At 39.8% G+C, this 23,763-nt stretch overlaps 1 protein-coding gene across 1 annotated transcript in view; it reads left to right on the forward strand.

Annotated features, from left to right (window-relative positions):
- Golgin245 (Golgin-245) overlaps nucleotides 1–23,763 on the forward strand; it is a 374,519-nt gene that overhangs the window by 181,640 nt on the left and 169,116 nt on the right. The window contains exon 7 of the mRNA XM_068226026.1: nucleotides 3,018–3,067. Within this exon, the coding sequence (XP_068082127.1) occupies nucleotides 3,018–3,067 (50 nt within the window). The remainder of the gene's footprint in view (nucleotides 1–3,017; nucleotides 3,068–23,763) is intronic.

The raw sequence follows: 23,763 nt of genomic DNA on the forward strand, positions 1-23,763 counted from the left end.
TCCAGCACTCAGTCCTTATGGGCTATGTAATTGAATGCAGAAGAAAAGATCTGTGTAGGCAGATCATGCAATGGTCTGATTATTGCTTCAAAAGACATAAACAACCAGAATTAATGGCTGGGGGGGGGGGGGGGGGTTACCTGGAGAGTGGCTGCAGGGTACTGGTCATACTTTTGTAAACTTACATTCAAGCCCAACAATTGGCAGCCTTGAGGAGAGTATTTTGTGATATCCCATTTTTACAACAGGCAAATGGCAGGCTGTACCTAGCCCTTTCCTATTCTTTCATCAACAAGAACCTATACAAGTGAGTGTGAGGTTAATCACATAGCGAAGAAAATGAAAAATTTGAAGTGACTGCTGCCTGATGTTAAATTTCAGGTGTATCCTGGACGTTATCCCTTACTAGTTCTTTTACCTGTAGTCTTTAAAAGACTAGAACGGTGGAACAAGGGCACCCTTAACCAAAAAACACTAGGCGTGACAATTGACAATTGTCATAAAGTCATGCTGTTATGATATTCATATGGGTGGTCAAGGTTATGAGACAGGGACCAGTGTTGTAAATAGGCAAGGTAGTTAGAGTAAGAGGTAGGGATCACGCGCAGGTCTCCCCAGCACACTTGGCCGTCGATGACGTCATTGAGAACCCTCAGCGCCTTGTCTTCTGTATGAGGTAATACACAGCTGTGAGCTATTCTGTTTTAGCCACAAGTTAGAGATAAGAGAACATTGATATTTTAACACCACTTTAGAAAAGGCATTCCACTTCACTATTACATTAGAGTAATAGTAGGAGATCAAATGCAGTGTGAATCAAGCAGCGTTTCTGAAGTATTTCGATCTGTATAAAAGGTTCTAACAATGCTAAGACTGTGATCGCAGTAGAATGGCCATTCCTAACAATAACAAGGGGGCTCTAATTGTTACAGACTCAAACATTAAAGCTTGACGACTGCAAGAAGTATGTCCGTTGTTACAAACAATATTAGGAAACTATATACACTGTCAACAACACAAACAGCAAATGTTAGGAAACTATAACTGTCCACAACACAAACGGTACAGTAAATGTTCTCCAAGTGCCAGAAACTGACAAATTCCACGTTAACATTAGGTAGGCTATATAAATTAATGAGCCTGTATATTAACATTCTTAGCACTGGTTTCATATACAACATAATAAACTGCCTTTCATAAAAAATTAACAGGTGTGTTATACGCAAAGAATAATGCTGGTATTTTAAAAAAATGTATTATCAAACACACTTGTCTATAGCATCAGTGGAATTTCTTTGCTTTTCTTCTTTCTTTATCGGTATTGTATTAACTGAAACCCAGTCTCCTGAATGTCTTGCTTTTGTTTAAAGCATTCATTCGATTAAAAGAACGGCTTCTCACAAAGCAACTAGCATACTCACAAATTTAGGGAAATTTCTTCTTCAGGATATCCATAAGGTTTGTGATGGTAGAACCCTCTTTAAGTTCTTTCCCATGGTAAAATTTGAACTCTTTTTCCATCTGCACTACCATGGTGTACCATCTCTCTGTAGGCTGCATCAAACTGTCTCTAGATGTCTTTGAAATCTAATTTCCATCCATTGTAGGTTGACCTATTTACTCTCCATAATCGCTTTCTATATCAAGGTTCTTCTTCTTTACCCTAAAATCTACAGTATATAGCCAGTGAAGTCTTCAAGCAGCTCATCGCGATCCTTCGCAGCTGTCCTCAAGCTGTTCCACTAACTCTTCAAGGGCTTTAACGAACCCTTGTTCATCCTCTGGTAAAGAATAGGATGTTGTGGGCTCAACGCTGGCCTTAGACTGACATTCGATGTCAGAGTTTTGATGGACTTCATCAGTAGCATATAACATATTTGGATGTAATGTTTCATACTCTTCCGGAGAACAGTTGGAATTTCTTATCGACTCGGAAGCACTGAGGCTGAGAAGCAATGATTTCACCCTTTGCGTCACAGCTGTTGGAAGAGGATGGTCATAAAATCTTCCGAACACTTGAAGCTGAGAAAAATAGCTTTCAGTAATGTCTTGATTACTTCTTACTGTCACCATTTATTTAGGTCAGTGGTTTTAGGGAATACATGAAAGTTTATGTTCCATTCCTCCGTGTGCATGTGATGATTTATGCAGCCTGCATTGGAACAACAAACCATACAGAAAAGTGTACTTTATTACTGCTTTTTATGTTTTATCACATAAAATAAATACACGCAGTTTCCTATACACCACAGATATATTACTATCGCGTATTATTAGCTCCTAGCTTCTGTGTGCACAGCGATTCTTATTCCAACTACCTCGACCTCATTCAGGGCATCTTCAACACGAGGGTCCTGCGTGACGTCACAGCTCTGCTTTGCTACTGCGCATCTCTCCCGTGATCCCTACCTTGTATTCTACGTAACTTGGTAGATAGGTCTGTTCTTGAGCTACAGTTGTAAGAAGTCATTGTTAGGTGAACAGCCACATTGACCTATGTTGGAATAAGTTTCATTGAGGTGAAGAGGAGAAGTGATGGATTGTAGGACTGATGATTAAATATTTCTATGATATTGGGATTATAAATTTCCCTAAAAGCTGGAATATTTTCTATTCAAAATTACTGTCTTTTGCTACCCATTGAATTTTCTCAGCACTAAGATCCCTTTAGTCTTTGCCAGGCCGAGTAGTTCAGACTGTTGAGGCGCTGGCCTTCTGACTCCAACTTGGCAGGTTCGATCTTGGCTCAGTCCGGTGATGTTTGAAGGTGCTCAAATATGTCAGCCTCGTGCTGGTAGATTTACTGGTACCTAGAAGAGCTGCTGCGGGACAAAATTCCGCCACCTCAGCATCTCCAAAATCCATGAAAAAGTAGTTAGTGAGACGTAAAAACAGTAACATTATTCACAGCATGAGTAATACAAATCAGTGAGCAGATAGGAATAACAATGTAATTACCTCGAAACAGTGGGCAGCTTTTTGAATAGTATTATGGATATTTTTCTCTCTTTTTCCAGATATTGTTCACATGAGCTCTGATAATCCTGCCCAATATGCAAGTAATCAGGTAAGACATTTTCTATATTGATATTTAAATAGCTAACATTTGTCCCAAATGGAAATGTATTTGCCACAGTCTATCATGTAGCTATTAGTCTAACATACCTATGATTTGGCAAAAATAAATAATTGGGATTTGGAAGTGAGAATGTAACGAACTATTTACCAGTTGGTTATATTGTTTAACACTAGAAGAGTAGAGAAGCTGACATTCCTAGGATGGCTTGAAGGGGTCATTTTGACCTCTCCTAAGAAGTGCTTTGAAAACATATAAATCCAGGCAAATGGTGGGGCTGTACCTTAATTAAGGCCATGGCCGCTTCCAGCTCCTAGGCCTTTCCTATCCCATCATCACCATAAGACCTATCTGTGTCGGTGCGACGTAGGGCCGCTTGCAAAGAAAAACGAAAACAAATACATACAAATTAGATCCAAATAAGGGACTTACAGGGTGCGGCAGAAATAGCTGACGAATTTTAAACGTAAATAACTCAGCAGTCCAAGAATCCATTCACAAATTTATTGTGCATTTTAAAAGAGTAGTGCGTAGTGTAAGGGAGGACCTTGAACCCTAACTTCGCCATGAATAAAGACAACTCACTCACTCGGTCAGTCACTCACTCACTCACTCACTCACTCACTCACTCAGTGTTTGCCAATTATGTCACATACACATACGCAGTAAGTTTTGAAAATGTCATCCAAATGTCGACCGTCCTTTTCGGTGCGTCTCTAACCACCCAGGGGATGCGCTGAAATTACTTTGTCCCATTGAAATCTCTCTTGAAATCTCCAAGGCCCACAGTCGAAGGTCTTCATCACAAACATTCTACTTCAACCTTCTTGCTTGTGCAAAGCGAGAAAATACATTTTTATATATTTTTATACATCAGTTTCCCATGTTCAACGGGTGTTACTGACATAGATTCTAATTGGTTCTTCCACATAAACAGCTGTTGTAGTGACGTCACCATACGATTTTTGCGAACAGTGGTTAATGAAAGCCACTTCTTACCCCCTTTATTTAACCATAGCCAGACTGAGTGGCTCAGACGGTTGAGGCACTGGTATTCTGACCCCAACTTGGCAGGTTTGATCCTGGCTCAGTCTGGTGGTGTATGAAGGTGCTCAAATATGTCAGCCTCGTGTCGGTAAATTTACTGTCACGTAAAAGAACTCCTGCTGGACTAAATTCTGGCACCTCGGCATCTCCAAAAACTGTAAAAGTAGTTAGCGGAACATAAAACAAATATTATTATTATTATTATTATTATTATTATTTTTATTATTATTATTATTATTATTATTATTATTTACCATAAGTGTATAGTTTTCCTCTCGTATGGAAGGTCTACAGTATGTTTCATTTTCTCTGTGGACTGGAAGCATATCTTGAACTGGTAGATGTGTCAGATGACTGCTGTGTCGCTTCACTGGATTGACGGGAATCAGACTCAGAGCTCAAACTTGAATCCGTAACACCTCTTGTACCTGGAAATGGTGTGCTGTCTTCTCTTTCAGATGTGATGCAGATGAGGTGTTGCTGCTTCGACTGTCACTTTTGCTATCACTATTTCTCTTCAGGCATGACTCTGAGACAGTACTGAGATGATTTTCAATGAGTTTGATCACATGTCAACACATATCCCTTTCTTCCGTAGTTATTTCACAGGAAGAAGAGAAACATTTTTCACACTAATAACGCAATGCATACTCTAGAAAATTAGCCCGGATTCATGGCTGCTCTCTCGAAGGAACATGTTATAACTGCCGGGCTGAGCTCAAAGTAACACGCTCGCCTCAGCTGGTCACCAGGACTGTCCACGTCTAGCTGTACGCTAACGCGTGCAATCTTATTGGAAATTTCTGTGTTGATTTCAGGATCTTACAGCTCGAAATGGCAGCTAAATTCTTGTACATTGCTTTCTTATGGTCCCTTCATCCTCTCAGCGAAATTTTATGGTTGGTTTCTATATGTCCATATTGATAGTTCCTTTGCGAGTATGTCATATAAAAAGTCTATGAAAATGTAAACATTTTGTTGGATGTAATACATCACTGTAGGAAGGACAGAAAGCTAGGAAAAGTCCAGATATTTGGAGGGAAACATTGAAAATTGTACGCATAATTGAAGAAAAACAAAGGAAGGGATCATTTTGACGCCTTCAACTTTTGTAAGTGATAAGGAAAGTCTGTAAGATGGGTCAGCGGCATGTCCTCTTGCAACAGGATAGTACATCAGCAATCAAAAGCATGGTATCACTTTACCTTTTCATCATTTCCAATTTGAGAAGAAACATTGTGATGACATATTCTGCCAAATGGAAGAAACTGTGGTAGTGAAAAATGTGACCTTGCTTTGGAATGTCTTTCAATATTTATGTGATATTTTGATTGGGTTGCTATGATGTAACATTTAATAACTCTGGCCAACAGTGAAAACACTTTTTTAAATACTTTTTTACTACTTTTTTAATACTTTTAATTTCAAGTGTCCTAAATTTATTTTGGTGTGCTGAATACAAAAATGATTTTTTTTTTTTTTTAATTGACATCACACACCATTTTGTCACAAATCGCTGTCAATCTGGCAAACCCTCCAATTTGCACGCTAACCGTATGAGCCACTAGGATCAGCTTATGAGTAATAGGAAGATAAAAATATACTGTATTCCATTGTAAATATATGGAGATAATTAACATAATCACTTCATTTGTTTGTAATTCATTACTGCGACTGACAGGAATATGTACAACTCTATTGGCAATGGTGTGTTAGTATTTCTTAATAATAATAAACTGAGACCATACAATTATTATTATTATTATTATTATTATTATTATTATTATTATTATTATTATTGTTGTTGTTGTTGTTGTTGCATGTTATCACATTCTTGTATGAGATATACGTAGCCAGCTATCACTGCATAACCTCCCAAAAATCATTTGCTACATTTGTAATAAGTTCATGTTAAAGAAGCTCTAGAAAAATGTGATAGACTTCATTAGCAAGCTATAATGTTGCTATTTGGCATTAAGCTCCATGATGTAAACAAACCAAGAGAGGATGTGTGCATGCATACAAAGATTACCTGAGAAGGTGGGTTAAAGGAAGAAATTGTTTTTAATTCCAAAGATATCGAGGAAGCAACAAAATCATATGAATTATTACTGGTTCTGCTCGTGTGGCAAAGAAAGTTATTATGTGTCCAAATATTCTCTCCACTGACCTGATCCCCCTTTTACCATACATGACTGTACGTGAGCCTCCTTCGACATTGCCAGATGATGACAGATGACAGCTGGGTTGAATGGTTCAGGCAGTAGAGTGCTGGCCTTCTGAGCCCAGGTTGACAGGTTTGGCCTGGCAGGCTCAGTCCTTATGGTATTTGAAACTGCTTTTCTACACTAGTCTCATATCAGAAAATTTATTGGTATATAAGAGAACTCCTGCAGGACAAAAATCCAACCCCTCAGCATCTCTAAAAAATAGCATACAGGTGACAAGGATGATAAAAGAATTTGTAGTTGACAGTTTATGTGAAGGACCCAAAATGTTCATTGAATGATTTAGGCCCATTGAAGAAGAAAGCTGAACCCTTGGGTTCCAGGCTGAAAGGAAAGAGTTTGTTAGCAGTTGGAACCTAAATTTCATTATGTAAGAGCAGACATGAGATATTTGCCCCTGTTTGCAGAGTATGGTAAATTAGTTTGCTGCAGTGTTATTGAAGATCTGTTGGAGGAGCTATGAGTAATGGAAGATTAAAATATACTGTATTCCATTGTAAATGTATGGAGATAACTGACATAATCACTTCATTTGTCCAGGTAGTTCAAGACTTTTCATCAGTCCATGAAAAGGAATTTCAAAATCTATTCTGTTAAACAATGGTAACAATATTGCTTCAGTACCTGTTGGTTGATCAGTGTACGTTAAAGAAAGATATAAAACTCTCCAATACCTTCTCGTAAATGAAATTAATATTTGTAGTGCTTGATGCACAATAAGCTGCTACGTATCCCCTTCATAATACCTTATGCAATACCTTCACACCCAGCTAGTTTGCTGTAAGGTTAGGGGTGCACAACTGTGAGTTTGCATTTGGGAGATAGCGGGTTCGAGCACCACTGTAGGCAGCCCTGAACATGGTTTTCCGTGGTTTCCCATTTTCACACATTTAATGAAGGCGACAAAAGACCTATCTGTGTCGGTGCGACGTAAAGCGAATTAAAAAAAATACCAATACCTTCACATGTTGAGTTATTTATATTGTGTCAGAAGCATACATAAGTTTTAAATTAAATATGAGGAAAGAACATAAACATAAAACACAATATAAATTCTTCAGTGATGAAGAGCCACATTAAACTATGTGAGTTCAAAATAGTGCATCATCAAGTGCATTTGGCTTCGCTTTAACCAGGTCTTCTGTTGTGCAACTGAATGGGCATGAACTACATTGCAGCAAATGGGCTGTGATCTGCTTTTCTCCACATGCACACAAGGTACTATCCACTTCAAAAGTCCATTTCTTCTGGTTGACCCTGCACCGCGTAACACCAGAGCGCAATCTATTCAGTGCTCTCCAGTTCACCCAATCTGTAACATGGCCAGGAGGGAGTTCCTCTTTTGGGGTCATCCATTGACTGATACTCGTATGTTGACTCCTGGCGTGCGCCATTCTTGAATTCTAGCTTGCTGCGCTGTTCCTGCAAGTGTTTTGGTTACTCTCAAGAAGCTTTTCCTTGACTTAAGGCGCTGGTGTGGTGGTGCATATCCAAACAAACAAAGGGTGGGCTTCAGGTGTCAACGTCTTTCCTTTCTTGACTGCCACTTCACGGCGGATATTGGGGGATGCTATCCTTGCAAGGCAATACACTTTTTCCAAAGGTGTAGGTCTCAGACATCCAGTAATAATGCGGCAGGTCTCGTTGGGGTCTATATCAACTGCTTTGGCATGGCAAGGTTTGTAGCACAATGGGCACGCGTATTCAGCTGCGGAATAGCAGAGCGAAAGGGCAGATGTCCTCACTGTGTCTGGTTGTGCTCCCCAAGTTGTTCCATTTAGCTTCTGCACAATATTGTTTCTAGCAGCCACTTCCTGCTTGATGTTCAAACAATGTTTTCTGTAGGTTAAGGCACGATCCAGAGTGACTCCGAGGTACTTCGGGGTAGGACAGTGTTGTAATGCTATGCCTTGCCACGTGACCTTCAGAGTTCGGGAAGCTTCTCTCTTGTTTAGAAGGAAAACACAGGTTTGTGTCTTAATTGGGTTTGGTGTTAGTTGATTCTTCTTCTAATAGCCAGCGAGAGTGTCTAGAGCTTTTGACAATGTTTGTTCATTCGTCTCAAAGTTATCCCTCTGAGAAGTTGTGGCACAATCATCAGCATAGATGAAATTATTCGTCCTGATGGGAAGAGGCTGATCATTGGTGTAAATATTGAAAAGCATTGGTGCCAACACGCTTCCCTGAAGTAGTCCATTTTTCAGTATCCTCCACCTGCTTCTTTTTCTGTGGAACTCAACAAAGAAACTTCGATTTTGAAGTAGGTTTCTAATGCACCAAGTGAGATGAAAGTCCTTTGTTACGCTATATATCTTTTCTAGGAGAATTTGGTGATTAACAGTATCATATGCTGCCGTGTCCGGCTCGTTGGCTGAATGGTCAGCGTACTGGCCTTCGGTTAAGAGGGTCCTGGGTTCGATTCCCGGCCGGGTCGGGGATTTTAACCTTCATTGGTTAATTCCAGTGGCCCGGGGGCTGGGTGTTTGTGCTGTCCCCAACATCCATGCAACTCACTCACCGCACATAACACTCTCCTCCACCACAATAACACGCAGTTACCTACACGGCAGATGCTGCCCACTCTCATCGGAGGGTCTGCCTTACTAGGGCTGCACTCGGCTAGAAATAGCCACACAAAATTATTATTATTATTATTATTATTATTATTATTATTATTATTATTATTATTATTATTATTATTATTATTATATGCTGCCGAGAGATCTATAAATGCAGCTCCTGTGATTTTCCGGCTTTCAATACCATCTTCTATATGTTGACTTAATTTTAACACCTGCGGTGTGCAGCTTTTTCCTCCACTGAAACCAGCTTGCTGTGGAATCAGAGGTGGCTCGATTTTATCAGTCAGCCTATTGGGGATAAGTCTCTCCAGAATCTTAAAAAGATGACACAATAAGGAGATTGGTCTGTAGCTACTAGGGTCATTTTTATCTTAGCCTGGTTTTAGAATGGCTATGACCCTAGCTTTCCTCTATATTTTAGGTATCATGGAAGACTGAACGCAGTTGTTCATGAGTTCTACCAACCAGCACTTCGCAGTAGGACCAAAGTTCTTAATTTGTTCCATTCGAACGTCATCAAGTCCTGCTGACTTCCCAATCTTACATTTACTGAGAGCTAATTCCAGTTCAGTTAGTGTGTTATGCTTAGATAACTCATGGTTCTCGTCCGGTTGTCTGACTATAGGATTCTTCAATCAATCAATCAATACTGATCTGCATTTAGGGCAGTCGCCCAGGTGGCAGATTCCCTATCTGTTGCTTTCCTAACTTTTTCCTAAATGATTTCAAAGAAATTGGAAATTTATTGAACGTCTCCCTTGGTAAGTTATTCCAGTCCCTAACTCCCCTTCCTATAAATGAATATTTGCCCCAGTTTGTCCTCTTGAATTCCAACTTTATCTTCATATTGTGATCTTTCCTACGTTTATAAACGCCATTCAAACTTATTCGTCTACTAATGTCATTCCACGCCAACTCTCCGCTGACAGCTCGGAACATACCACTTATAATACCAATATAATGGTCCGTTATTGGACATTATAAATTTTCCGGCTAACTCATTCATTGGTTGCCTGCGTTTTCGCCCTCGTGTGCTAAGTTAGGCTCGTCAGTTGGGACTTAGCACACCACCCAAGACGCAAGGCTAGTGCATACCGAGGAGGCCACTGCATAGACTATTTGAAGCCACCAGCAGTGCCAATGCACTATGAGAGCTATGCCTCATTTCTAAAAATTGATGCCTGCCTGGCCATCAGATGATACAGATGTTGATTCCCATAGGGAACTTAAAATATTTGTCCTGAATGAGTAAATTTATAATACCAATATAATGGTCCGTTATTGGACATTATAAATTTTCCGGCTAACTCATTCATTGGTTGCCTGCGTTTCGCCCTCGTGTGCTAAGTTAGGCTCGTCAGTTGGGACTTAGCACACCACCCAAGACGCAAGGCTAGTGCATACCGAGGAGGCCACTGCATCGGCTATTTGAAGCCACCAGCAGTGCCAATGCACTATGAGAGCTATGTCTCATTTCTAAAAATTGATGCCTGCCTGGCCATCAGATGATACAGATGTTGATTCCCATAGGGAACTTAAAATATTTGTCCTGAATGAGTAAATTTATAATACCAATATAATGGTCCGTTATTGGACATTATAAATTTTCCGGCTAACTCATTCATTGGTTGCCTGCGTTTCGCCCTCGTGTGCTAAGTTAGGCTCGTCAGTTGGGACTTAGCACACCACCCAAGACGCAAGGCTAGTGCATACCGAGGAGGCCACTGCATAGGCTATTTGAAGCCACCAGCAGTGCCAATGCACTATGAGAGCTATGTCTCATTTCTAAAAATTGATGCCTGCCTGGCCATCAGATGATACAGATGTTGATTCCCATAGGGAACTTAAAATATTTGTCCTGAATGAGTAAATTTATAATACCAATATAATGGTCCGTTATTGGACATTATAAATTTTCCGGCTAACTCATTCATTGGTTGCCTGCGTTTCGCCTTCGTGTGCTAAGTTAGGCTCGTCAGTTGGGACTTAGCACACCACCCAAGACGCAAGGCTAGTGCATACCGAGGAGGCCACTGCATAGGCTATTTGAAGCCACCAGCAGTGCCAAATTATAAATTTACTCATTCAGGACAAATATTTTAAGTTCCCTATGGGAATCAACATCTGTATCATCTGATGGCCAGGCAGGCATCAATTTTTAGAAATGAGACATAGCTCTCATAGTGCATTGGCACTGCTGGTGGCTTCAAATAGCCTATGCTGTGGCCTCCTCGGTATGCACTAGCCTTGCGTCTTGGGTGGTGTGCTAAATCCCAACTGACGAGCCTAACTTAGCACACGAGGGCGAAACGCAGGCAACCAGTGAATGAGTTAGCCGGAAAATTTATAATGTCCAATAACGGACCATTATATTGGTATTATAAATTTACTCATTCAGGACAAATATTTTAAGTTCCCTATGGGAATCAACATCTGTATCACATACCACTTAGTCGAGCAGCTCTTCTTCTTTCTCTCAATTCTTCCCAACCCAAACATTGCAACATTTTTGTAACGCTACTCTTTTGTCGGAAATCACCCAGAACAAATCGAGCTGCTTTTCGTTGGATTTTTTCCAGTTCTTGAATCAGGTAATCCTGGTGAGGGGTCCCATACACTGGAACCATACTCTAGTTGGGGGTCTTACCAGAGACTTATATGCCCTCTCCTTTACATCCTTACTACAACCCCTAAACACCCTCATAACCATGTGCAGAGATCTGTACCCTTTATTTACAATACCATTTATGTGATTACCCCAATGAAGATCTTTCCTTATATTAACACCTAGATACTTACAATGATCCCCAAAAGGAACTTTCAGCCCATCAACGCAGTAATTAAAACTGAGAGGACTTTTCCTATTTGTGAAACTCACAACCTGACTTTTAACCCCGTTTATCATCATACCATTGCCTGCTGTCCATCTCACAACATTTTCGAGGTCACGCTGCAGTTGCTCACAATCTTGTAACTTGTTTATCACTCTATAGAGAATAACATCATCCGCAAAAAGCCTTACCTCCGATTCCACTCCTTTACTCATATCATTTATATATATAAGAAAACATAAAGGTCCGATAATACTGCCTTGAGGAATTCCCCTCTTAATTATTACAGGGTCAGATAAAGCTTCACCTACCCTAATTCTCTGAGATCTATTTTCTAGAAATATAGCAACCCATTCAGTCACTCTTTTGTCTAGTCCAATTGCACTCATTTTTGCCAGTAGTCTCCCACGATACAGTCCATTTGACCTCCAGAATCCAAGATATCTGCTATATCTTGCTGGAATCCTACAAGTTGAGCTTCAGTGGAATAACCTTTCCTAAAACCGAATTGCTTTGTATCGAACCAGTTATTAATTTCGCAAACATGTCTAATATAATCAGAAAGAATGCCTTCCCAAAGCTTACATACAATGCATGTCAAACTTACTGGCCTGTAATTTTCAGCTGTATGCCTTTCACCCTTTCCTTTATACACAGGGGCTACAATAGCAACTCTCCATTCATCTGGTATAGCTCCTCCGACCAAACAATAATCAAATAAGTACTTCAGATATGGTACTATATCCCAACCCATTGTCTTTAGTATATCCTCAGAAATCTGATCAATTCCAGCCGCTTTTCTAGTTTTCAACTTTTGTATCTTATTGTAAATGTCATGGTTATCATATGTAAATTTTATTACTTCTTTGGCCTTAATCTCCTCCTCTATCTCGACATTTTCCTTGTAACCTATTTTCATGGAATGTTTTGGTTTTCCTTTAAGCAAAAGTTGGTGCGCTATTTGATCTGCACTTAGATTGGCATGTGTGTTAGCCTGACTAGGATCGTTGCTCAAGCATCTTAAAAGTCTCCAAGCTTCTTGACTGCTTGTCACATAATCTAAAATTACCTTGCAGTTTGATTTCGGCCTAATGCACCTATAACGCTTCATTAGTTTCTGATAAAAATTGTAACCGCGATTATAATAATCCTCATAAATGTTGTCAAATGTTCGGTCATCAATACTCCGTATCACACTTGTTCATACACGTTTTGGGGATGAAGGAGCGAAATCGCTGTCACACATACTGTTCCACTCCGCTGTGTTTTAATCACGTCATTGAAATTCCATGTTTACATTTCAACGTCGAATAAAGGACAACACAGTATCATCTATTGTGGGAAAGATGACTATGCTGTATGACACTGTACTGCATGTGTTAAGAGGTGTTGCAAGCACGTGTTCAACCTTTTGCCAGATGATACTGAACCACATCTGTTTCTTGTTACTATAATGGTCCGAAGTGCCTGTTGCACGGTAGTTTCTGCTGCGAATTGTGTTTCTGCAATCTTTGTACGCCGGAACTTCCAAACATTGATTGTACACTAACGCGGGGTTTTACAGATAAATGCCCTTGATGGGTAGTAGAACAGACATATCTTCATATGTTAAGCGCACTTCCAGTCAGTTTTAGCATGAGAGAAAAAGTATAATAATAAAATTAGCCATATATTTTGACTGCGCAAAAATAAATAAATAAATGGAAGAACCTCCTTCCTATCCTGGGGTAATTATTGATCTTTGCTAATAAATTATCCCATAAATTGTCATTTCAATGTCTTTAAACATAATACCAGCTGCATTACTTCGCATATGAATTAACTGTCAAATTTTGTATACGTGGTCAATTATTATTATTATTATTTATTTATTTATTTATTTATTTATTTATTTATTTATTTATTTATTTATTTATTTATTTATTTTTTTTTGTTTGTTTGTTTGTTTGTTTGTTTGTTTGTTTGTTTGTTTTACAATTTAGGGGTGGTAGATGGTGAAAAGGCAAGCCCCACATACACGGAAGTGCCTCCATCTCCACATGTGTACATAAACTCTACTGAATATTTACATACAAACTTATGTAGACAGTTTTAAATTTACATATTTACACTACAAACACTGTACCCTTAGAATAATAATTATCTTAATTTATCCTGAAAATATTACAGTAAGAACACCCAGCCATTTATACTCTCACTCAGACCCCTGTATACACACTCATTCACAACCACTCCCACACGCGCACGCATACCCATTCGCCCACATACACCTGTACTTGCACCCATCCTTCTTGCAATTCTAATTTATACAAGTTATATACATCACATATGGGTTTCTATTTACATATACATTTTCTTTACTTCGCGGAGGAAGTGAGGAAGAGGAAGTAGCTTTACCTCAGATGGTATAAGGTTCCAGGTACGAGCAGTCCTTGAGTAAAACCCATTTAAATATGAGGTTGTTCTAGTGAAGGGAGGGACAAGAGTAACTCCTTGGCCTCTTTTAACAGAGCGGTAATTGAGCTGTAGGCGGTGGAAAGGGGAGAGGTGTGTGTTATCTGTCAGGGATTTCCTAAGGAAGGCTACATCTATTTGTGTACATAACGAGTTCACTGGTGGCAATGACCTGGCTGTGTTTAAGGGGATGTGTTTGTTAATTAAACGTTCTGCTCGTCGCTGGATACTTTCTAGTTTCCTCATGTTTTCCGTTGTAGTTGGATGCCAGGAAGGAAGGCCATATAATAGTATGGGCCGCACAAGGGAAATATAAGTCGTTCATAGGGCTTTATTTCTTCCTCCCGAGAGACATCTACGGACGAAACCTAGCGCCTGGTATGCCTTACACCTCACTTCCTCCATGTGTTTATTCCATTTCAGATTGTCCGTAATGTGAATACCGAGCAAGCTGATGGAGTTAGAAGTCGGCAGTTGGATTCCACATAGAGTAGGTTGGTTCTGGAGTGGTTGTTTAGCTCTGCTTAGTCTTACATATTTACACTTCTTAATATTTATATACATTCTATTTACCTCACACCACAGAACTATACTATCCAGATCCGATTGGAATTTTATAATATCATCACTGTTTTTCATGGCTCTGTAAATGACTGTGTCATCGGCATATGCGCAATGGTCGAATTTACACAATCCGGTAAGTCGAGAGCATAAATCGTGTACAGGAGGGGTCCTATCACACTGCCCTGAATTACTCCAGAAGTAATTGTTGTTTGGTCTGATTTGGCTCCTCCATACACAACACATTGAGTTCGGCCCACCAAAAATGACCTCAACCATGACAGCAGTTTACCCTGAAAGCCGTAGTTGCTAAGTTTTAACAGAAGTCTTTGATGTGACACATGGTCAAAAGCTTTGCTCCAGTCCAGAGTCACACAGTCTATTTGTGAGCCATCAGTCTGCTCCAAAGAGAACTGCCAGTCATCAATGACTTTTGTTAGAAGTGTTGTGCAGGATTTTCCCGGAATGAAGCCATGCTGGTTTGAGTTCAGCAGGCTTCTCTCCTTGAGAAAATCCAACATATATTTAGCAACTAGACGTTCCATACATTTACAGACCCCTGATGTTATAGAAACTGGGTGGTAATCATCTACGTTTTCCTTATCTCCATCTTTGAAAACTGGCACTACGTTGGCTTCTTTCCACTCCAAAGGTACAGACCCGGTATTAATTGAACAGTTGAAGAGAGCGCAAAGCGAGGGCACCAAGGCGACTGCACAATTCTTGAGAATTCTTGCTGGCACTCGGTCCGGCCCGGTCGCGGCATGAGGTCTTGTTTTCAGAAGGCTCTCCTTTACTTCATTCGTTGAGAAATATAGGTTGGTTAGAGGGAAGAGAGGGGTAGATGTTGTCCTTGAATATAGCATGTTCTCTTCCTCAGTAGGTACGGAGAAGTTACTTTTAAATTTCCTGTTGAAGGTGTCTGCAATTTCTTGTGGTGTGGAAACTGCCGTACCGTTATGTTTACATACAGTTGGAGCTCTGTTGCAACCTTTACTTCTGAGAAGAGCCCAGAGTTCCTTGGAGTTGGTGTTGAGATTGTGGATGTAAGAATCGTAGGAATCTCTGATAGATTGTTTAGCCTTGTTCCTAGCCAGCCTGTATTTCTCCCACTCATAATCGGTTGGATTTCTTTTCCATTTCTGGTACAAGCGGTCCCTTCTTCGAATTTCTCACACTATCTCCTTGGTAATCCATGGAGATTTCCGTCTGCTGGTTATATTTACTGTTGGTGTGGTTTCTTCTACGCATTAAAAGAATATTTTCTACCAGTCATTCCATATCTTGTTTATTCAGTACTGCTGGTGAAATCTGAGAACGGGGAGGCGGTTGGATAGTAAAGTGGATAGATTGTTCCAGTTTGTTCGGGAAAAATTGTAAACTGTTCTGGTATGGAGTTTGGGGGATGGTTTTATATGGGTCAGTGTTGCGAGAATTGCCTGATGGTCACAGAATCCAGGAATAGTATTAAGAGATTGGACGGACTGTGGTATATTACTTAGGAAAAGATCAAGGGTTGAGCGTGTTGTTTGCGTAATACGCGTGGCTTCGAATATTAATTGATGAAGGAATAAATCATAGAAAGCGGAAAGGAATTTATTGGCGAGGGGGTTATTTGGAACAGGTGCAGCATTTCTGGACCACGTAATTTCTAAGTTGAAATCACCGACAATATAAATAACATCGTAATTTTGTTGTACATGTTGCACACACTCGAGAGAGAGAGAGAATTTGTTCATCGTTCATTTCCGGCGACGACTTAGGGGCGCGATAAATTGATCCAATAAGTAATTTGCGTTTGTTGCACATCACTTCCACCCACAGTGCTTCGGCTGCTGTCTCCAGGTGATGAACTCGAGTTGGATTACATTCTGGCTTGGCTGCAATTAGAACTCCCCCTGCAGAGCGGTGGGATCGGTCCTTACGGAACAATATCAGCGAGTCAGGGAACACTTCTGAGTCATTAATTTTGCTGGACAACCACGTCTCATTGACACATACGATGGTCGGGTCAAGGCTTTCAAGCGATGCGTGGATATTTTGTAACCGTCCAGGTCGCATAATACTGCGCGCATTGAAGGCAAAAAGTGATATATTTTTATTTACATATGTACATTTAGAATTATTTACTAAGTCACTGGGCGTATCACTGGTAACTGTAAAGAACGAGTCTTATAACAGCGGCATTTCACACTTCCAGCATAACCATGTACGGGAACCGTTCTTTATTTTTCTGAATTCAGACACTGAGACTTTTGCGCAGGTTCTATGGCCTTTTAGCGAGCAATTATTGCAGTGGACAAATAATTGGTTCCTCCTACCACTATTTCCGCAAATTGTGCACTGTTTTGGACCCGGGTTTAGTTCAGTGTCCCCACTTACGGCAAGTGCCAAGCACAGCAGTGGCTGATTATCTACAGGCAGTCTGACAACACCGCTCCCGTCCCTTCGCCGAGGCCGACCTATGGCTGCCATCCCCAGACTTTCAGCACTGCACCACGTCAAACCGTTAAGAGTCCATAAACCTATTCTGTATACTACATTACTGTAGAAACACGTCTATGTTGATGATTTTCTAGGCATATCAGACATCATCTAAGCATCATAATAAATGTTCTTTAAATGAATAAAGTCTCTCAACTGACTCAGGTTTCTGAATAACAAGCTCGAATTAATATTTGAGTCATAAACATCCTTTTAAAAAAATTAATAATTGAGTCGACTATGACTTAAAAGAAGCCTTGCAAGGCGTTCATGAAAATTTACATTATGATAATTTCCTTTGCTGGTACTTGCTCATTATTAGAAAATTTTTTGATCTTGTTCAATTCAAAAATTGTAACCATTTGCAATCTATAGAAAATATGAAATGAATTATCGGTGAGTGAAATAAGTGTAAATACCAAGTCTGGGCGCCACCTGTAAAACAATTATAGGAATATATAACTATGTAGAGCAATGAGTAACTCCCTCTCCCAAGGCGACGGTCATCAGGTTGACGAAGCCCCAGACTTACTTTATAACCTTACCTGTTTACCCGTGAAATTAGATTTGGGTAGCAAGCCAGGTTCATCCATACTCTACTGATAAAAGATTCACTGCAAGTTTCCTTCCATGACTTTACTCCAAAAATAAATAAAAATATATAAATTACCTCAATAATCATCACTTGATGAGACCAACACCTGTTCGCCGTTTACAAAGGGCAAATATACAGACCACTAATAAACACATACAAAAATAAATTATTTGACGAGACCAACTCGTGTTTGCCGTTTACAAGGCAAATTACAAACCACTACAAACCACCAACATGAAGAAAGAAACATCACTTTACGAGACCAACTCGTGTTTGCCGTTTACAAGGCAAATTACAAACCACTAAAAAACACCAATTTAAAAAAATCACTTAACGAGACCAACTCGTGTTTGCCGCTTATAAAGGCAAATTACAAACATCTTCAAACCACCATAAAATTATTTTCACTATTTACATTTATCATACCTTCAAGGTAAGAGTCGCACTGCACTCTAATGTTGCAGAAGAAAAGCCTAATCTTGTAGAGAAAAGTACGACGACTTTCTCTACGTATGGATGCAACCTTCTTTACGAAGAGCATCCCTAACCTTATTTACACACTTCATCGACGTCTTGAGTCCTTCTCGAGTGCCGCACAGGTTGGTGTAATGCCTCAGGTTTCTGCAACTGAAAGTGGATACTCAGCCAATGATTTCCTCGACCAAGAATCAGCTCTGTGCTCAAACACACATCCACTACCGAATCTCGATTCTGTACGCATCACCACATCCACTGTACATAATCTCGTAGAAGAATAGTAGTCCAACTATTATACAGAGTTGTAGTTACAAATAAACACTTAAGTAGCGTCTTTGACCTAACAGCCACCAGAAACTCATTAGCATTAGCGACATATAGCGTGCTCACTCTGAAAACGATACTCAAGAACAATACAACATTGCCTAGGACTATGCGCAAAGTAGCTCCCTCGCGCTGGTCCGAGTGAGAAACACACAGAATCAGAGACAGAAACACAATCAGAATCAGAGTCAGAAACAGCATTAGAATGACTTGCCGCACACGCGTACCTGCTTATATAGGCTTGCTATATGTGGTTATAGCATCCAGAAAAGTTTACTGGTAGCAACGCTCTCACAGGCACTTCTTGACGCGTCTCTCAGTCAACCCAACCTCGCTTAAAACAAAGCCCTCGTATTGGCTGTCCTGCGTCTGATGTGACATCGAACGTCCACTCACATCCACATTGATCCACTCCAATTCCTCAGCCTATACTTCCTGCCGTACCCCATGTTTCCAAGCCACTTTGTTGCAACGCATCCAACTGGCTTCAACCGTCCTTCCCGATATAGTCGCAGTTTTCCCGGTTGCACAATCCTTACGGCTAGGCCATATTTACAGACTCTTACCCAAATGGAAATTTATACAAAATATAATGATGCACATATGCAATATTCCCTAACTACACATTCTTCTTATAATATTACGTTTTTACATTCTCAATAAACAAAATTACATGATTTTAACATTACCAACTATATACGAAAATTTCCTAACCTAAAAATTCGGGGATCGTACATACGTACGGTTACAATACCTCCCCTTGATTTGTGAAGATTATATACAATACATCTGAGCAAATCACAGTCTTTTCAGTTCATAAGTCTGCACAGCCTGTCAAATTCACTCAAGATTTAAAGGAAATTCACACATTCTTCTTACCATACAGAACATCTGAACCTTTAATACTTCACCTTACATACCTCTTAAGATTGTGAATATTGTGTGTACCAATCATGTCACCTTTGTTATTCAACAGGTGATAAGCACACTTGCCAACTTTCTTACCTACTGTGTAAGGTCCCCGATACAATTTAAAAAACTTATGAATTTCTTTGTTGTCTGCAGATGAAATGTGTGGAACCTTTAGTAACACCTCCTCCCCTATTTCAAAACTATCTCCATGATGCCTCCCCCGCTGCATCCTCCTCCTATCAGCTGCCTTCCTTAAAATCTGCCTCGCCAAATCAATCACCTTTGAAGATACCACTTCTGCTGAGGGCAGATCTACCATGGTTGCCAATCTCACACAAAAACTCTCTTCCCATTCTTTCACACACAACTTACACAGACTTTCATTCGGAACACATATACATTTCACAATCAAAACATCCCTCCTGTTCTGAAAACACACCACAATCTCACATCTCTCACCAATACTCTTCCACACTTCATTGAAATCATTCGTACGATCTTCAGCATCAGATATTCCACTCAACATACATTTGAATCGACCTCCTGTTCTCTTACACACATTGTCACTCTCACTTTCTTTGAACTTTATCCAAATACCATAAAGCTTTCCAACACAATTACTCCTCATTAAATCTTCAAACCCTGAATCCGCATAATATTCACAATCACTCTTATGATTCTCATTATGCACAAAATGTGACCTAACCTCCACTTCACAAAGACTTTCACCCACAGCATCGACAATTTTCCTCCACTCATCCTTATCGGACATACCAGCTTCAATCACCTCAATCCCATTCACACAACCCTTCTCTTCACTTTCCTTCACTCACACTTTCTCTCTTCCCGAAATCACTACTATTACTGACCTAGAGATCCCGACCATTACTACTAAATTCTTCCACAATTCCTACATCTTCCATATCTTTCATCGCTGTTCCCACTCACACATCATTCATGCCATCAACACTGTTGCTCTTGACCCTCTTAACGGAATTTTCATTAATCTCAAAATCATCACTACTCTGACACATTACCGACGTAACATTAATCTCCTCAATTACACCAACATCTACAACATGATATGTCTTCCTCAAAGACTCCCCTTCTACAAAATAATCTTCATCACCTTCAGAACTAATTTCTTTTTCAATTTCTGCAACTTCCCGAACACCATCAATTACCACAGTGTTATCACCATCAATTTTAGCACATAGTAGGTCCTCCGACAAATCCTTCTCCTTTTCTACACACCCCTTGCCCCCAAAATCTCTCGGATCATCACCTTCCCTCCTTACATTATCAATTCCTTTCTCCACACTACTACCCCAATCATTAGCTGCCGTGCAATGCTTATCAATTAAATTACTTACCTCCTCCCCTACTAATTTTATCACTCAATTCCTTCCCCTGATTACTAATTTGACTACTCAAATTATTCCCTTGATCAATCAATTTGGCCAACTGCTCCATTACTAACTTCATAAACTCATTATTACCCCCCATGTTACTTTGATTTTGCCTACTACCTTCCCCTTTACCCCCCATTACAATTCCGTACACTTTTTTCACAGACATATTTCCACTCTGAAAACTACTTTCATCAAACTTCGTGTGCTTGTGTCAAAGCTGCTCTCCTGATCATTAACTGACATACTTCCTTTATGCACTTTTCTCCTTCTCAAATTCATTACACTACTATTACTCTTACTATTATTCATATTCCACTGAAAAACACAGAACTCAAAACATAACACCGATACATAACTCCTAACACAAGCTCACTAAAACACTGGACCAAATGTGCCTATCGAGGTCATATAGCAAGTCTGGATATCATTCTGCCTCACGTTGGCGGCGCCAATTGTAACCATTTGCAATCGATAGAAAATATGAAATGAATTAACGGTGAGTGAAATAAGTGCAAATACCAAGTCTGGGCGCCACCTGTAAAACAATTACAGGAATATATAACTATATAGAGCAATGAGTAACTCCCTCTCCCAAGGCGACGGTCATCAGGTTGACGAAGCCCCAGACTTACTTTATAACCTTACCTGTTTACCTCTGAAATTAGATTTGGGTAGCAAGCCAGGTTCATCCATACTCTACTGATAAAAGACTCACTGCAAGTTTCCTTCCATGACTTTACTCCGAAAATAAATAAAAATATATAAATTACCTCAATAATCATCACTTGATGAGACCAACACCTGTTCGCCGTTTACAAAGGGCAAATATACAGACCACTAATAAACACATACAAAAATAAATTATTTGACAAGACCAACTCGTGTTTGCCGCTTTTAACCTCTTCAGTCCCGAGCCTGTTGATGCATTCGATGTGTTATATTTTGCTCAAATAATTTTAAAAAATTCACCATAGAAAATTAGTGTGTTTCACTAAGTTGTTTTATTCGTGTAGCATATATGCTACATCAGGACTCAGAGTTGACTTTCCAACCATTATTACTTTTTTCCTTAAATTATTTTGTTTTATTGTAAGTAGACAAAACCACATGTAGAGCATATGCTACATACGGACTGAGGAGGATAAAGGCAAATTACAAACATCTTCAAACCACCATAAAATTATTTTCACTATTTACATTTATCATACCTTCAAGGTAAGAGTCGCACTGCACTCTAATGTTGCAGAAGAAAAGCCTAATCTGGTAGAGAAAAGTACGACGACTTTCTCTACGTACGGATGCAACCTTCTTTACGAAGAGCATCCCTAACCTTATTTACACACTTCATCGACATCTTGAGTCCTTCTCGAGTGCCGCACAGGTTGGTGTAACGCCTCAGGTTTCTGCAACTGAAAGTGGATACTCAGCCAATGATTTCCTCGACCAAGAATCAGCTCTGTGCTCAAACACACATCCACTACCAGATCTCGATTCTGTACGCATCACCACATCCACTGTACATAATCTCGTAGAAGAATAGTAGTCCAACTATTATACAGAGTTGGAGTTACAAATAAACACTTAAGTAGCGTCTTTGACCTAACAGCCACCAGAAACTCATTAGCATTAGCGACATATAGCGTGCTCACTCCGAAAACGATACTCAAGAACAATACAACATTGCCTAGGACTATGCGCAAAGTAGCTCCCTCGTGCCGGTCCGAGTGAGAAACACACAGAATGAGAGACAGAAACACAATCAGAATCAGAGTCAGAAACAGCATTAGAATGACTTGCCGCACACGCGTACCTGCTTATATAGGCTTGCTACACGTGGTTATAGCGTCCAGAAAAGTTTACTGGTAGCAACGCTCTCACAGACACTTCTTCACTCGTCACTCAGTCAACCCAACCTCGCTTAAAACAAAGCCCTCGTATTGGCTGTCCTGCGTCTGATGTGACATCGAACGTCCACTCACATCCACATTGATCCACTCCAATTCCTCAGCCTATACTTCCTGCCGTACCCCATGTTTCCAAGCCACTTTGTTGCAACGCATCCAACTGGCTTCAACCGTCCTTCCCGATATAGTCGCAGTTTTCCCGGTTGCACAATCCTTACGGCTAGGCCATATTTACAGACTCTTACCCAAACGGAAATTTATACAAAATATAATGATGCACATATGCAATATTCCCTAACTACACATTCTTCTTATAATATTACGTTTTTACATTCTCAATAAACAAAATTACATGATTTTAACATTACCAACTATATACGAAAATTTCCTAACCTAAAAATTCGGGGATCGTACATACGTACGGTTACACACTTAATAAATGGATTTATCCTGTCACTAATCTTTGCCTTAAGAAATAAACAAACAATCCTCTGTAAAAGAGCAAAAACACTGACAACGCCAGAATAATTTGGCACTCCATGATGAACACAAGGTCAGATTAGGAACTACATTTCAAATAAATGACAATGAAAAATATTTCTGACTACAACCACATTCATTCCATGCACTCAGGATACTTGAAATTTATTTACAAGGTTATATTCGAATCCTAGGCTTTATGTTTAGTCCTGAATTTTATGGAGAAAAGGAGGTTGGATTGCATCGACTGATGACCTTCTATTATATTCTATACTTCCAACAACTGACGTATGATTGTGATTAAATATGAATTATCACTTAATTGAATCTTCTTCTGACATTACAACAATGATATATTCCAAAATCATGTTATCATTCGGAAGAATGGGTAGCAGT

The sequence above is a fragment of the Anabrus simplex genome, chromosome 2 (genome assembly GCF_040414725.1).
Source record: "Anabrus simplex isolate iqAnaSimp1 chromosome 2, ASM4041472v1, whole genome shotgun sequence".
Taxonomy (NCBI): domain Eukaryota; kingdom Metazoa; phylum Arthropoda; class Insecta; order Orthoptera; family Tettigoniidae; genus Anabrus; species Anabrus simplex.